This window comes from Eptesicus fuscus, chromosome 5 (genome assembly GCF_027574615.1).
Source record: "Eptesicus fuscus isolate TK198812 chromosome 5, DD_ASM_mEF_20220401, whole genome shotgun sequence".
NCBI lineage: Eukaryota > Metazoa > Chordata > Mammalia > Chiroptera > Vespertilionidae > Eptesicus > Eptesicus fuscus.
The window spans coordinates 7264487-7279207 of record NC_072477.1 but is presented as its reverse complement, the minus strand read 5'-3'; the positions used below and the strand labels follow the sequence as shown (position 1 = coordinate 7279207).

General features: G+C 43.5%; 1 protein-coding gene across 8 annotated transcripts in view; it reads right to left on the bottom strand.

Moving 5' to 3' along the window:
* Window positions 1-14721, bottom strand: part of PPP2R5C (protein phosphatase 2 regulatory subunit B'gamma) — a 137649-nt gene that overhangs the window by 49800 nt on the left and 73128 nt on the right. For all 8 annotated transcript variants that reach the window (XM_054715779.1, XM_054715782.1, XM_054715781.1 and 5 more), the window contains one exon: window positions 340-539. In XM_054715779.1, the coding sequence (XP_054571754.1) occupies window positions 340-539 (200 nt within the window). The remainder of the gene's footprint in view (window positions 1-339; window positions 540-14721) is intronic.

The following is a 14721-nucleotide window of genomic DNA, read 5'->3' as shown; positions in this document are numbered from 1 at the left end:
TGTATGTTAAAACACACACAAAAATTTAAAGAGGATAATATAATAAGTAGAAATAAAAATTCTAACATTTCTACCCCATTTGGTGACTGTGAGGATTAAATAAATTAATTCCTCAATGGGTCCCAGGAAGGCACCTGATTTCCCTCACTGGTATCATCACGATAATCCAGGGACATTGCAAGGATTTCCATTTTTCAAGGTGCAAGCACAAACTCTGGAACAGGAGGACTTTTTGTGGGAAGTGCTGTGTTAGGCTCCAGTATCTCAGCTTATTCTAAGATGTCAGAGTCCTGGTGTAGCTCAGGGTTGGGACACGCTGGTTAAGCTGCAATCACTTACCATATGGACCACTTCTGGATAGATAGGCTCTGTGATCACATTCCGATTATGGGTGATATATTCCACCATCTCACTTAAAGCAGCTCGTTTTACTTCCTTCCACTTTAGGTCACTTAGTGGATCGGAAACAAAGTCAAAGAGGACACAACACTGACGTAACTTCTGGATAAAAAGCTTCTCTTGTTCAGCAGGAGGAACATCTGAAAAGCAGAAAGCAAAGTATATTGATCGCAAAAATGTTTAACCCCAAATTATTGTGAAACACTTTAAGTTTTCTACTATTTTTAGTCTGAATAGATATTCAAGAAAAAAGAAATGGGATGCGGTGAACAGAGGTTAAATAGTCCTTAAATAAATGAAAAGAAAAAAAACACTCTAGTCACTGCTCAGATCATATGCTCATATGATAACATTTCTATACTTCTTAAGTCTAAAACCACGTTGAGTGCTGTTCAAAACAAATGCCCTCTAAATGCATTCATTTGAATATTATCTGAGCACCAGTCACCACCATGTGAGCAAGGGAACAAGAGGCAAATGAGGGGCATGGACATTCACACCAACATGACAACTGGTACAGGTGCAGGCAAGGTAAGAAAAGGTCACACGAAAGATGGAAGACAAAGACGTTCCCTCAGGTCTGCTGCTGCTGTAACCTACAGGGGAAGTCTGAAGCTTGCCCAAAGGAGCTGCTGCACACACCCAGCAGGAGCCTGTACCCTGGTGCTCCACAAAGCACCTTTCACTCCTCTTTTTGGGCTATGGTCAACACATGTTACATATGTTGACAGCGACACAGAAAAGTGCAAATAACAACACTCACTGAGTGCTTACCTGGGTCAGGTGCCATCCTAAAAGCTTTCCACGTATTTACACATTGGTTTCACTTATCCTTTAGGATGGTACAAGATTAAGAAATAGGTCTAGAGGGTCAATGTAGAGTTGGAAAGTAATGGAGCTCTGTATGTCTTTCCAGAATTCCGGGAAGCTTGGAAAACTATCTGCCAGGGCGAGTTTGACAGCTTCCCTGGGGTAAGGATGAGATCAGGGGGATACTAACAATGGGGTTTATTGATACAGGAACTGAAATCTGTCCATGATTTGCCAACTGTCTTAGAAGATTTGTGTAACTCAGTGACCAGTATTTTCCAAGGGATCAATAAATGGTGTTTCAATATCGTTCAAGGACAAAAGAGCCATTCAAAGTGCAAGATAGTCCTCTGGATTTTAATGTGATGAAATGTACAGCTTATTAATATGGTTTTAGATTCCACATTGCAGGTTACTTCAGGAAACTACCCATTGTTAAGTTTGGCGTAATATCAAAGAAAACATCCACAACAATCTGAACAGGCTATTAAAATACTCCTCTTCCCAGTCATGCCTTCTTACACTTCAACCAAACGGAACTCAGAGGCACCCAGGAGAATCCAGCTATCTCCTATGAAGCCAGACATTAAAGATTTGAAAAAATAAATAAATACACAAACAAACAAATAAATCAATAAATCAATGCTGCCCTCTCATTAGAGTTGTTTTAGAAAACATGGCTATGTTCATAACAGTATATTATTTCTGTTCGCATGCAATAGGTTAGTCATTTTAGTAATGAATTAATGAATAATGCTTAAACCTTTTTTGTGTGGTTTAATTTCAAATGTGGTCAATATTGGTAGCTAAACCCACATCACAAAAGCTTTGTGGAGTCCTATATACTTTCTCCTAGTGTGAAGGGGTCCTGAGACGGAAGGTGCTCAGACCACTGGCCCACACCAGCCTGCCCCTGGGGCGTGCCCGCAGGGCTTCCATTGCTGGGATCACCACCTCTTTCCCACTGAGTCCTCTGGCTCCTCTTTCCAACCCTAACTGTCCACCTCCTGCTCAGGGTTCTTCTACAGGCCTTTCCTTCTTCCAAGTTAGAGAAGATGTGTTACTCTGAGCTGGCCACTTGGCACTTCCTGTTGCTCTAAACAGGTAGCTATCTGCCCCGACTAGACACTTTTGGAGGGCAGGTGCCAGGTTATGATGTTTTTCAGCCTGAATTGAACCACTTTGTGGGGAATTTTGGCTCCCTTACTTCCTATACTGCATGTAGCAGGGCAAGGGCATTAAGGCCTACAGGATACTTAGGAGACCATAGGAATCAAAATTTGATTCATAAATACTGTAATCACTCAGTGACTATGCAACCATTTTAACTGAGTAATGTCATTATAATGTTTGGGTCTCTTACCATTAAAACATCCAGCCTTTTCCAATGAAAAGCTTTCATTTTCTGAATGGCCTCCTTGCCTGACTTCAACCCTCACTCACTTTTATACCCTTTGTTCAGCCTCCAGTTTGCAGGATTACCTTATGACAGTGGTCGGCAAACTCATTAGTCAACAGAGCCAAATATCAACAGTACGATTGAAATTTCTTTTGAGAGCCAAATTTTTTAAACTTAAACTATATAGGTATTAAGTTATTAACTTAATTAGGGTACTCCTAAGGTGGCCTTTGCTAAAAACTCAAGAGGCCAAAGAGCTGCATGTGGCTCGCGAGCCGCAGTTTGCCGACCACTGCCTTATGAGCTCATTTTGTAGTCACAGCTTGTATATTTGGAACCTTTGGGTATTCTCACGTTCTTGGCACTGCAGGGAAGTCTGTATTTACCCCGAAGGGCCACCCTGACACCATGACACTGCGTGGCTTCTAAGAAGTGGCAGGTGAGCCCTCTAAGCACACTCCATGGACCTTGTAAGGACAGTGCCAGGCAGACACCGCCGTACCAAGTGGAGATGAGAGCACACACACACTGAGAGCCCAAATGCCTTGCTCACGGCCACCGCATCGCTAAGTGGCACAGCACAGACGTGACTGTACAATATACTCTAACATGAGGGCATCGGAAGGCAAGGTGATGCTGGGGTCATTCCAGGCATCTAAGTCTTACATGCACTAAAAGGTCCTGAAAGCATCAGCCACTTTAAACACAGGACAGTAACCGACAGTCACAAAAGAAGACTCAGTTGTCACCAAAACACGAAAAGGAATCCATTATAATTAAGAAGGAAGAGCAAATTAAAATCCTCTTTTCCCCCATAAAATTTCTATTTAAAATTCCTCAAAAAAGGCAAGAAAATATCAAATTTGTAGAAATTATATAAATTCTTCCAGGGTTCCAAACAGTGAAGATGTTACTGTACTATTTTTGTTTATAGTTTATAAAAGTTTGTGATTATTATCTCATGGGCTCTCTTTACTTTTTAAAACCTCATTTGGCTATTTTTACAATTTCACTATTTAAAAAAAAATCTGTATCATCATAAAAAAATTGAGCACAACAACAATAACATCCCTAATCCCTGTCAGATATTTCCATATGTGTTCTGAATGCCACTTAATTTAGCTTCTTATTGGTCAGTGTACTGAAAAGTCTTACTTTCTGCTTTGTTAATAGGACTGCACCACTGGGGAGTAAAAACCAGTGCAGGTGGTGAAAGAATAGGCTTTTGGCCTCAATATATTCTGATGTTTTAACAGTATAAATGAGTTATTTTTGTAATTAAAAAATAAAGTCTTTATAAATTAGCACTGCTAATCTTGAAGGAGGTAAAGAGGTACGACAGAATATAACCTGTACTTGACTCCTTCGATTGCCCATGTGATGGGAACCAAATGAGAGAAACTAACCAGGATTGATACTTGGTATATTACACTTCCGTGCTTGGTATCCAAGACTGCCTGACTCTTACATAATCAATCATGACCTTAAGATTTGACCCAACTTTTCCAATTACCTCTTGGAGCAAAATTTAAAAAAAAAATTTTTTTTTAAATTCTTCCCATGAATAACAGTGGCTTACTTTAATTTTAAATTATACACAGAGTAATAACCTTGACACAGTTGTTCCAAAACATACTCAAGTGCAGCCTGTTGGAGTGGCTCATGGACAGGGTTCTTGGACTAGAAAGGGGTGTAAAAAGGACACCTGCCAGGAAAAGCCCCATGACACCACCCAAAAGTCCAACACGATGCTGAAACTACTGATCTTACAGAAAGAGGAACATTAAAGAGGCTATCACAGAGTTTAGGCTAATAGTCTTAATATTCATTAATACTTCCTCTTATTATTTTTAAAGTTAAGAGCTGTAACATTCTTCTACACAAATACTACCACAAGCATCTTAGGTTTGTATAAGTCTCTTTACCCTCCTACCCCTCCCTGGCATTTTCACTGATTTGCTATGGTGAACTTGGGATACTTTCCAATTATTTCAAGGCCAATCCTTAATGATATCAGGAGCAAAATGTATGGGTATCCTTGTGCAAAAGCTGTAGGGGGAGAAGGGAAGAAGACTGACCATGGCATTGGAAATAACACAAAGAAGGTGGATTTAAGAATGTACGTATATTATTTTAAAAACGTATTTACTAAAGGGAATCCTGTAGTTAACAAACGGTGAACGGATGCTTAGTGAAGGTTACCATTAGAGCAGAAGGGAGCACCCATTTCTGGCTCGGAAGGTGTTCCTGGTCCCACAGTGCATCAGTAGCACCGAGCAAGCTTGTTCCACTGACTTCTGACCTCCAACGTGGGGGCAAGCCCCGGTTACCCAAGGTGACAACAAACTTCCACTTTATTTTCTTCTGCTACAAAGAATAAAGTCAGAGGTGCTAACATTTACTATATAAACTGATACATGCTGGAGGTGTGTGCTTGAGACTGCTCTGCAGCCAAGCATGTGTGATCAGTCTGGAGACCATGAGAGGCAATAAGAAGCCTCATAGTTTGTACACGGCAATTCAAAATGACCCATCATATCACACCACCTGCACAGGTGCTGCAAGCAATGTGTACAACACTTCCAGAGGGACTGACAGACATGACATAAGACACCGTAATATGATAAGGCTGAATTACCGAACTGTTGGTATATATCAAGAGATACCATGTGCACTCTGTTGGTGACAGAAGAATTAAAAAAAAAAAAAAAAAGCCACGCCCACTTCCGCATGACGAGTTTTGGTGGTGAAAAGAAACACTCCAAGATACAAAAGGACCAGATCTCTGCGGGACAGTTGCCCAAAGATAGCAGAACCAGGCTGTTCTGGTGCAGAGATGATGGCTTTCCCCAAATAACCCTGACCCCAGTGAAACAGAGACAGAGCTGCAAACACCACAGCCTAGAGGATGCCAACTCAGGAGAGGTCCACAGGTACGCTCAGGAGGGCACAGACTACTGCCTGGTCACCCACATGCTACTGGCTAAGCAGCGGCAGCAGCTCGATTCTCACGGAGACCTCGTGTCACCATACCATCTGAGTGTTCACTCTGTCTTCCCAAGAGCTGAGTGTGTGGGGCCTCTGAAAGTAAACGAAAACAAACGAGCAATCTCTCCAAAGCACAGAGCCAAACCTGCAGCTATGTGTCATCTTGTTTTTCTAATACATTTATTCTTAGTACAAAGTGAACAGGAATAAAGTTATATCCAACTACTAACAGTCTGGAGTAAATTTGGTATTCTTCATTAAAATGTACTAAATTCCACTTAACTTGATTTCCTATATGAGGGAACTTAGCAGATGGCATGTTTCCCCCACTAAGAAAACACTGTTCGGCAATATGATTTTGTTTATGAAAGAGAAAATTCACCCACCATTTACTGTACTGACCACTTCCCCCCGTTTCCTGTGTGTCCTCTGGCCTAGACACGTGTCTGTAGGCGTGGGCACTCTTTGGTAGCGGTCACTGCTCCCCACACCTGCACCACAGAGCCTTGGAGTAAGACTCACTGCCTGTTAGACTCTGCCCTTTGCCTTGTTCTGCTCCATGTCTCAGCTATTCATGGCTTTTATATTTCCCACATCGATCTGGAGAGAGTGGAGGTCTTTGCAACACATAATTTTTTAGATTTATTCTTAGGTATTTGTTACGTTGTGATGCTACTGTAAACATAGTATCTTTAAAAAGACCATTTTCTAGCTGCTGCTGCAATATAAAAAAAAAATGATTTTGGTTATCACTTTTGTATCCAGCTAGCTTGCTTAGCCTTAATCCTAAGAAGTATCTGTCAGTCCTCTGGTTTTCTGTGTATACTGTCATTTCATCTGCAAATGCCACCGCTGTTCTGCTGCTTGCCTGAGCTGTGAGGAAGTGTCCAGAGCGGCATCCTCACCTCTTGGCCATTTCCAGGGAAGCTCTCACTGCTTTACCACTGAGTTCGATGCTTGCACTAGGGCTCTGTGGATTAACACTTTCCAGATGAAGGGACTGACATACAGATTCAGTGCAATTCCAATCCCTATCTCAACAGAGACCATGCAACTGGATAAGTGGCTTCTAAAACGTACATGGAAATACAGAGGGTCAACACTTGCCAGGTCCCTGGCAGAAGAACAACAGTGTGTGTGTGTGTGTGTGTGTGTGTGTGTGTGTGTGTGTGTGTGTGGTGGTGTGGGGGGGGGGGGAACCTTGCTGTTCCAGAAATCTAGACTAACTGTAAAGCTTCACTAATGAAGACAGCCAAGCCTGAAATGCCACAGAGAACAGAGTCCAGAACAAGCCTGTGCGCATGTGGATACATGACTTATGATAAGTGGATTACAGAGCAGCGAAAAAAGGCCAGTCTTTAAATATATGATGCTGGAACAAGCCGGTACCCAGGGATGAAAAGGAAGGAGAAAGGAAGGGAAAAGAAAAGAAAGAAGGGGAGGAAGGGGGATGGGGAAGGGAGAGGTGAGGGGTGGGGAAGAAGGAAAAGGAAAAGGAAAGGAAGTTGGATTACATCCTATATAATAAAACCTTAATATGCAAATCGACCAACCAGCGGAACAACTGGTTGCTATGATGCGCACTGACCACCAGGGGAAAGATGCTCAACGCAGGACTGTGTGCTCCCACAGGGAGAGTGCTGCTCAGCCAGAGGCCGGGCTCATGGCTGGCGAGCGCAGTGGCGGTGGTGGGAGCCTCTCCAGCCTCCGTGGCAGTGCTAAGGAACAGTGAGCTGAGCAGTAAGGAGCAGCGAGCAAGCGGGTGGTAAGGAGCAAGGGGTCTCAGACTGTGAGAGGGACCCTGGACTGTGAGAGGGATGTCCGCCTGCCAGCTTAGGCCTGATCCCCAGGGGGAATCCAGCAGGCAGACATCCCCCAAGGGGTCCCGGACTGCAAGAGGGCACAAGCCGGGCTGAGGGACCCCCCCACCTCCAGTGCATGAATTTTGTGCACCAGTCCTCTAGTTACATATAAAAATAAAATAAGCTCCTGGAAGGTTAGGACTTAAATCTAAAAAAGAGCTCAAATGCTTTTATAAAATAATACAGAAAAATTATTATGTAAAGGACGAGGTAGAGAAGAACTTAAGATATAAAAACAGGAATTTTAAAAGATTGATAAATTGAATTATATAAAATCAAACATTTTATTTTTCATCAAGACACCACCAAGAATAAAAAGACAAACCACAGAGTAGGGGAACTACCTGAATACATATAGCCAACAAATTCATATGAAGAATATATTAACTTTTCCAATAAATCAGTAAGAAAAATTCAGAGTATCAAGAGAAAAGTAGGCAAAAGTCTTAACCAGGCACTTCACAAAATGTACCCAAATGGCTAATCACGTATGAAAAGATCGTCACCCATTAATAACTAGAGAAATGCAACCGGAAACCACAATGAGATACCATTAGACACCCAAGAGATCGACAATTATTAAACTGTCTGAAGATGCACAGTGCTGGGAGGTGCTGAGCGGGCTGCAGGTCGGGTGGAGTGCAGGGCAGACACATGCTCTGTGGCACATAACCCACTCAATAAGGCTCACACACACGTGCTCAACAACATAGGTAAGTGAGTGTTCACAGCAGCCCCATGTCCATCAGTAGTGGATATCTTACAATATTCCAAAATGATGGAGATGAATGAAGAACAGCTATACATAATAAGGATAAATCTTACAAAACACTGTTGAGTGAAAGAGGGGAGATAAAAAGGATTAATTCAGTATGATTTCATTTACATAAAGCATAGAAATGGCATCCTGAAACCAATGCAGGACCTAAGAGGGGGCTTTTGTGTGCCTGGTCTGGCTGGTGGTTACACGAGCACTTACTTTATAATTATTCATTGTACTTGTTTTATATGCTTCTGTATGTGAGTTATATTTTAAATTAAAAAGGCTACATAATGTGCATATCGCAAAAAAAACACCCACACCCTCTTTCCTCCCAAAGGCACCCATTGTTACCAGTTGGTGTGTCCCCAGAGCTGCTCCATGCACACAGCCCAGGCATACTGCATGTACATGTAAGCCTTTTCACAATGCTCTAGATGACTCAACACTGAAAACCTCCAAACTAACCTTGAAACACATGCACACACGCGCACTCCCAACACATTTTCTAACATTCCTCTACAATGTGTTTATGTTGAAGAATTTAAGTTCTGGGTATTGTTGTGTTTTATTTTTACATGAAAAAAATTTCCCCATCAAGATGAAGTTCTAAGTGATCTCTAATTATTTCCTATTTATATAAAGTTTCTCCCTCTTCCTCTTTTTCTAAGAAAAGATAAGCAATTATGATCCCAAATGTGTAATATAAACTGGGGGTATGACTTGCTTATCAGAGCTAATGCATCTGGTGTGAAGCAACTGAGACATGGAAACAGGCTTGAGTGGGCTCCAATCCTGAGTACGTAGCCTGTATCATAGGAATTAAAAAATTTATCCAACATGTATGCCAGGCACTGTACTAGACATTGACAACACAGAGATAAATTAAACCATGATATAGTAGTCCCCTTTATCTGCAGTTTCAGTTACCTGTGGCTGACTGAGGTCCAAAAATATTGTTGAAAATTCTGGAGATAAACAATTCATAAGTTTCAAATCGTGCATCATTCTGAGTAGTTTGATAAAATTTTGCGCTGTCCCACTCTGTCCCATCCAGGACATGACTGATCCCTTTGTCCAGCATATTCACGCTGTACATGCTACCAGCCCATTAGTCACTTAGGCGCTGTCTCAGTTATCAAATGAACTGTTGTGGTATCGAGGTAGCTTGTGTTCAAGTCTCCTTTACGGTAGTCTAACACTCTGTCACAATGTCCACGTCATTCTCTCACTTCATCTCATCACATAGGCACCATCTCATGTCATTACAAGGAGGGTGAGAAAAATACAATACCAATATTTCGAGAGAACACATTCACAGTTATTACAGTATATTGTTCGATTTTATTATTCGCTAGTATTAATCTCTTAGGGTGCATAATTTATAAATCAAGCTTTATCATAGGGGTATATGTAAGGAAAAACATAGTATAGGTAGGGTTCAGTACTAGCCACAGTTTCAGGCACCCACTGGCGATACTGGAACATACTCTCTGTGGATAAGGAGGGGCGACTGTACTTGATCTAAAAGAAAACAACTAAAATCTGTGGGAAGTGCTATGACCGAGACATGTGAGGTACAGTAGGGATCCAGGGGCTGGGGGACGGGGATGCAGGTTGAGGGAAGCAGTTCCTGGGGGCAGGAGCCATGAGGCTGAGGCCTGCTGTGGAGGCACCAAAGTCCCCTCAGGGGGAAGATATTATCTATCGGGGCCCACTTCTCAGACCAGAGGGCCTGGAAGTTACTGGACAAATGAAATAGGGTGCTTTTTCCTGGAAAATCAATTCCTTCCCCAAAAGACAGAACCTTAAATTAGGACACTACTGATTCTATTTCACAAGCCCTAAATTAATAATACAGGATCCTTGATCAGAAATTCACACAGAAGAGGGCCTTTGTCTTATTCACCACTTTAGCCTTCATAGCTAACACTGGCTAAGCACACAGTGGGACCTCAAATATTTGTTGAATGAACAAATCAACCCGAAGGAAACAAATTCAGGTAATTTAACTGAGAGGTAGCATAATTTAAAACCTATTTATATTCACAAGTATCAGAGTAGAATGCAAAGTCTACAAAAACTTAAGATAAAACCAAGGTCTTCAAAGAAACTGCTGGTAACGGGCATTTTAGCACTCTGGATCTATCTCACAGCCACAGGCGCTTTGATGGAGAAATGTGAGCAGTACTAGGGGTAGAGAGATTCGAATCACAGAGGGCTTTTACCAGATGAGCGATACAACCTGATCTGGGAATAAGAAAGATCTGCTCAGAAGGGACTGAGGGACTGAAATTAAGATGCCGGAAGCACGAAGATCTACTCTGAAAGAGAAGGCTGGTCCATGAAACCAGTTTCCCAGTCTTCTCAGGAGGCAACCACGAGGCCTGGGCTCTGGTTCCTCAGGGGTGGGCCCGGCAGGAATGGGTCATCGTTGGTAACAATGAACTCCTACCCTATAAATGTAAACGTCTACAACTTGAAAGCAAGATGAACATGACTAAATGAAATATTCACTTTATGTATTTGAAGCAATAAGACTAACTTCTACCCTGACCCTTAGCATCCACATAATTTCAAATTTGAGTTAATTCCTAACTCAATTGTTCCTAACTCAATGTTCTTCAAAATGACAATAAGCTTCTCAATGTCAAAATGCAGGTATCAGTTTGTCCGTTCTAACATATACATTTTCCAAGTGAACGTCCCCCAAATCAAGTTGTGTCTTTCACTTGACAGCTGCTGTCTCCTTCCTTCTTGGTGACCCTTAAAATGGTTTGCCCTCTGCTTGGTAGCACTCAGACTTGAGGAGACACTGTGGTTAGGCTTCAGCGGTTATCTATAATAATAAAAGCGTAATATGCTAATTAGACCGAACGTCCTTCCTTCCGGACAAAGCCTCAGCAGGCGGGGGTTGCGGCAGCGGTGGGGGCCAAGGCCCTTGCACAAATTTTGTGCATCAGGTCTCTAGTTATTTCATAAACACCAAGCCCCCAAGCACCGTCTACATGACCTAATGTCAAGGAGATGGAGTGACAGTGGTGACTCAAAGCAGACTGGAGTGCTCACTATTGAAGAACGCCATTGCTGGCTACCTGCATGGAGCTTCTGTTAGCCAGTGTTCCAAGAGAAAGAGTCAGAAGCAGGGAGCATTCCTCCGTTCCCAGCACTCTGGCCCCTTTTCCAGGTGTCCTGCCTACTACGCTAATCTGCATAGAAATGTGGTAATATTGTAAGGCTGGCCAGCAGTTTCTACATGGATGCTTTCGTCTTAAAATAATGTTTTCTTAGAGACAACCAGTATCTAAAAATCCATTGAGTGTTCCCTTTAAACCCAACTCTGTAGTCCATCAGGGGCCAAGTTTAGGGTGGAAACCAGCTCAGGATGAGCAGATCGTTGCCCCAAACCTGAAGATCTCTCCTCCCTCCTCGGACATTAGAGATGTCCTTTACAGATGCCCTCCCTTTCGGCTTTTCTGTGATTCTTCAGCTCACCTTTATTTGCACATATAGAAAGAGGTGATATTCACTTTCCTCATAACTCCCCTCCCCACCCCCACCAACTCCCACCCACTGCCCCTTTCTCAAAAATTACAGTGTAATTTTATAAGACAGATACTTCCATTTAAAAAAACAGTGACTGGAGCCAAGGTCTAGCTCGCCTCGCCCTTTGCCCCTGAGAACTGGCATCCTCACCAGGGACTGGGGGGAGGGAGTGCGGCACACTGAGATAAGAGAAGGCCAGGAGAGACTGGTTTCCGCAGAAAAGCTCTTAAGGCAAGTGAATTTTTCAGTGAAGAAGTATCCTGGAAGAAACAAATGATTTCTAGTCTAGGTTCCACTATAGTCAAACAGGGTGAAGTCATGACAATCTAAGCCTCAGGTTCCTTAAGCTATATGACCTCTTGTAGACCCACATGTACGTTCAGAAACATGTCCTCATCTCCTGGGACAGCTGACACGTAAGAGAAATTCAAGTGGTCTTAGCTGAATTTGAAGCCTTGGCTTTTTTATTGGGAAAGATGAAGATGAGTCAGACTCCTAGGAATCTATATATATAAAAGCCTAAGTGACTGTCGACCTGGTGATGCACACGGACCACCAGGAGGCAGACGCTCAACACAGGAGCTGCCAAGCTGCAGTGACTGGGCAGCGGCGGTTCTTGGGTGATGCACCCTGGAACCAGAGAGGAGGGAGCCCGATTCCGGGGTGCGTCACCCAAGAACTGCCCTCTCACAATCCGGAACCCCTCGGGGGATGTCGGGGAGCTGGTTTTGGCCCGATCCCCATAGGCCAGGCCGAGGGACCCCACTGGTGCATGAATCCATGCACCGGGCCTCTAGTAAAGATATAAATCCCCAAACAGCCTGACTTGTTGACAAGGACCCTGTTTCCTGTTTAGACCTCATTCTGGAATGCCTTGTGGGGAACAGCTAGACACTCCCTATTAGGTCAAGTGAGTTCAACACCTTGAGTGGATCCATATCATTTCAACTTCCACTTAGACTAGCACTTTTGGTGAAACACTAAATATTAATCTTACTGTATGTAAATGGTGATCAATTACCAACATAGCTCATTATCTAAAGCATAAGAACAGGTACCATTTCAGGAAAAATAGCTGGTTTTATCACATATGATGAACAAGGAACTGCCAAGGAAGATTCCGAAAATTTGAATGTTTACCAGCAGACAGAACAGTGTAGAGCTGTGGGAAGGACATGCTGAAAATATACACACATTCTTTTCAGTTTCTATTTTAAACCCCCTTTCCTTTCTCTGTGTCTCAGACAGATACAAGGGGTTCTTTCTGGACACAAGCTCTTTTATGATGAATTCTGGAGGGCTGCAGCAGGGGGGAATCAAGGGACAACACAGTGAAATAAGCCTCAGGGCCTGTGTGCCAAGACCTGGGAGAGAACCCTGGGACTCAGGGCCCTAAAGTGACACAGGCATCATGACACGTACAGGAAACCACAAAATCAGGGACCATGTGTGTTCTCCTGGGGAGGTGGAACAGATGAAAATTGGTGCTAAATCCCTCTAGTCCCCATTCCCAGAATCTGCTGACCTCCTCATCTCCACCCCTGTGGGATTAGTATTAGTTAACAGTGTTCATTTTTTTAAAAAATTGATTTCAGAGAGAAAGGGAGAGGGAGAGAGATAGAAACATCAATGATGAGAGAATCATTGATCGGTTGCCTCCTGCATGTCCCCTACTAGGGATCTAGCCTGCAACCCGGGCATATGCCCTTGACCAGAATTGAACCCAGGACCCTTAAATCCACAGGCTGACGCTCTATCCACTGAGCCAAACTGGCTAGGGCAATAGTGTTAATATTAACCTATGCTGGGTTCCACTCTATATTTCACCTGGTCATCAACTAATCCTGGTAGGAGGCCAACAGTGTAAAGATACAAGCCAATAAAGAAAAATGATAGTTCTTCCTGGTGGTGGGGAGTGGCCTATGGCCTCCTGGGGACTGGACAAGCGTTCCCCGGGGCCTCCTGACTCTCACTGTAATCCTAGGCGGAACAGAGGCTGAGAGGGGGTATGGCATCCTCCACCTCCTCTGTATCCTAGCAAATGACAGGTGCTCAACAAATGTGTCACATAAACTAATGATGCTGATGGGACAAAACTGCAGGTGTTCATAACCAGTGATTTCCACACTCCTGCATAAGGCATCCCTCTTAGACAGGTCCCCTCACCCCTTGCCCAGTGTAGAGGGCAAGAAAGAATCCTGAAGCATAAACTAAAGGGAAACTTCACACTGCTTGCGCCTGCCACTTTACTATCTTAATACATAAATTATAAAGAGAAGGCTTTAAACTCAAGAGCTTGGATACAGTAAGACAGAAACACTGCAAGGCTCCTCTGGCAGGAAGACAAGCCCACAGCAGGCCTGTCCACCTTTGCCCGGCAGGTGTGACCGGCCAGGGCCTGGTCCCAGGTCTGTGAAACTGGAGGGTAATTCTGGGGGAGACACTCAGCACCTTGCTCACTCCCACCTGCACCCCCCAGAGCACGCCTCTTTATGGCAGGGGTAATTAGTGGTGACACTGCTCTGTGATGAAACCCTCCCTGACATCCCTGTCACAAGGGGAGTCACGGCTCTGAGGCCGAGTCTAGGTGGGTCCTTGGACGGAGCACACAGAGAGGACAAAAGCAAAGCTCACTGCTATTTTTTAGGAAACTCTCCAGTGGCAGCTCCCCAGCTGCACAAAGCTAACTACTAAGCGAAGTCACCAGCCTGGAGTGTAGTGGCCCCTGCCTTCCTCTGATAAAAGGACTCTGGCCCTGGAGACGCCCACCTCTCGCCACTTTATAAAAGGGCCTGAGCTCATCATGCTGCCCAAATCACACACAACTGTAATTCATTTAGTGCATCACCACAGGGCCCACTACCCTGGAGAAGAACATGCCACTTTAACATCTGATGTTTTTATTATTAGTTAAAACGAGAAATACTCTAATTTTCTGGTATCTGTTGAAAGACATT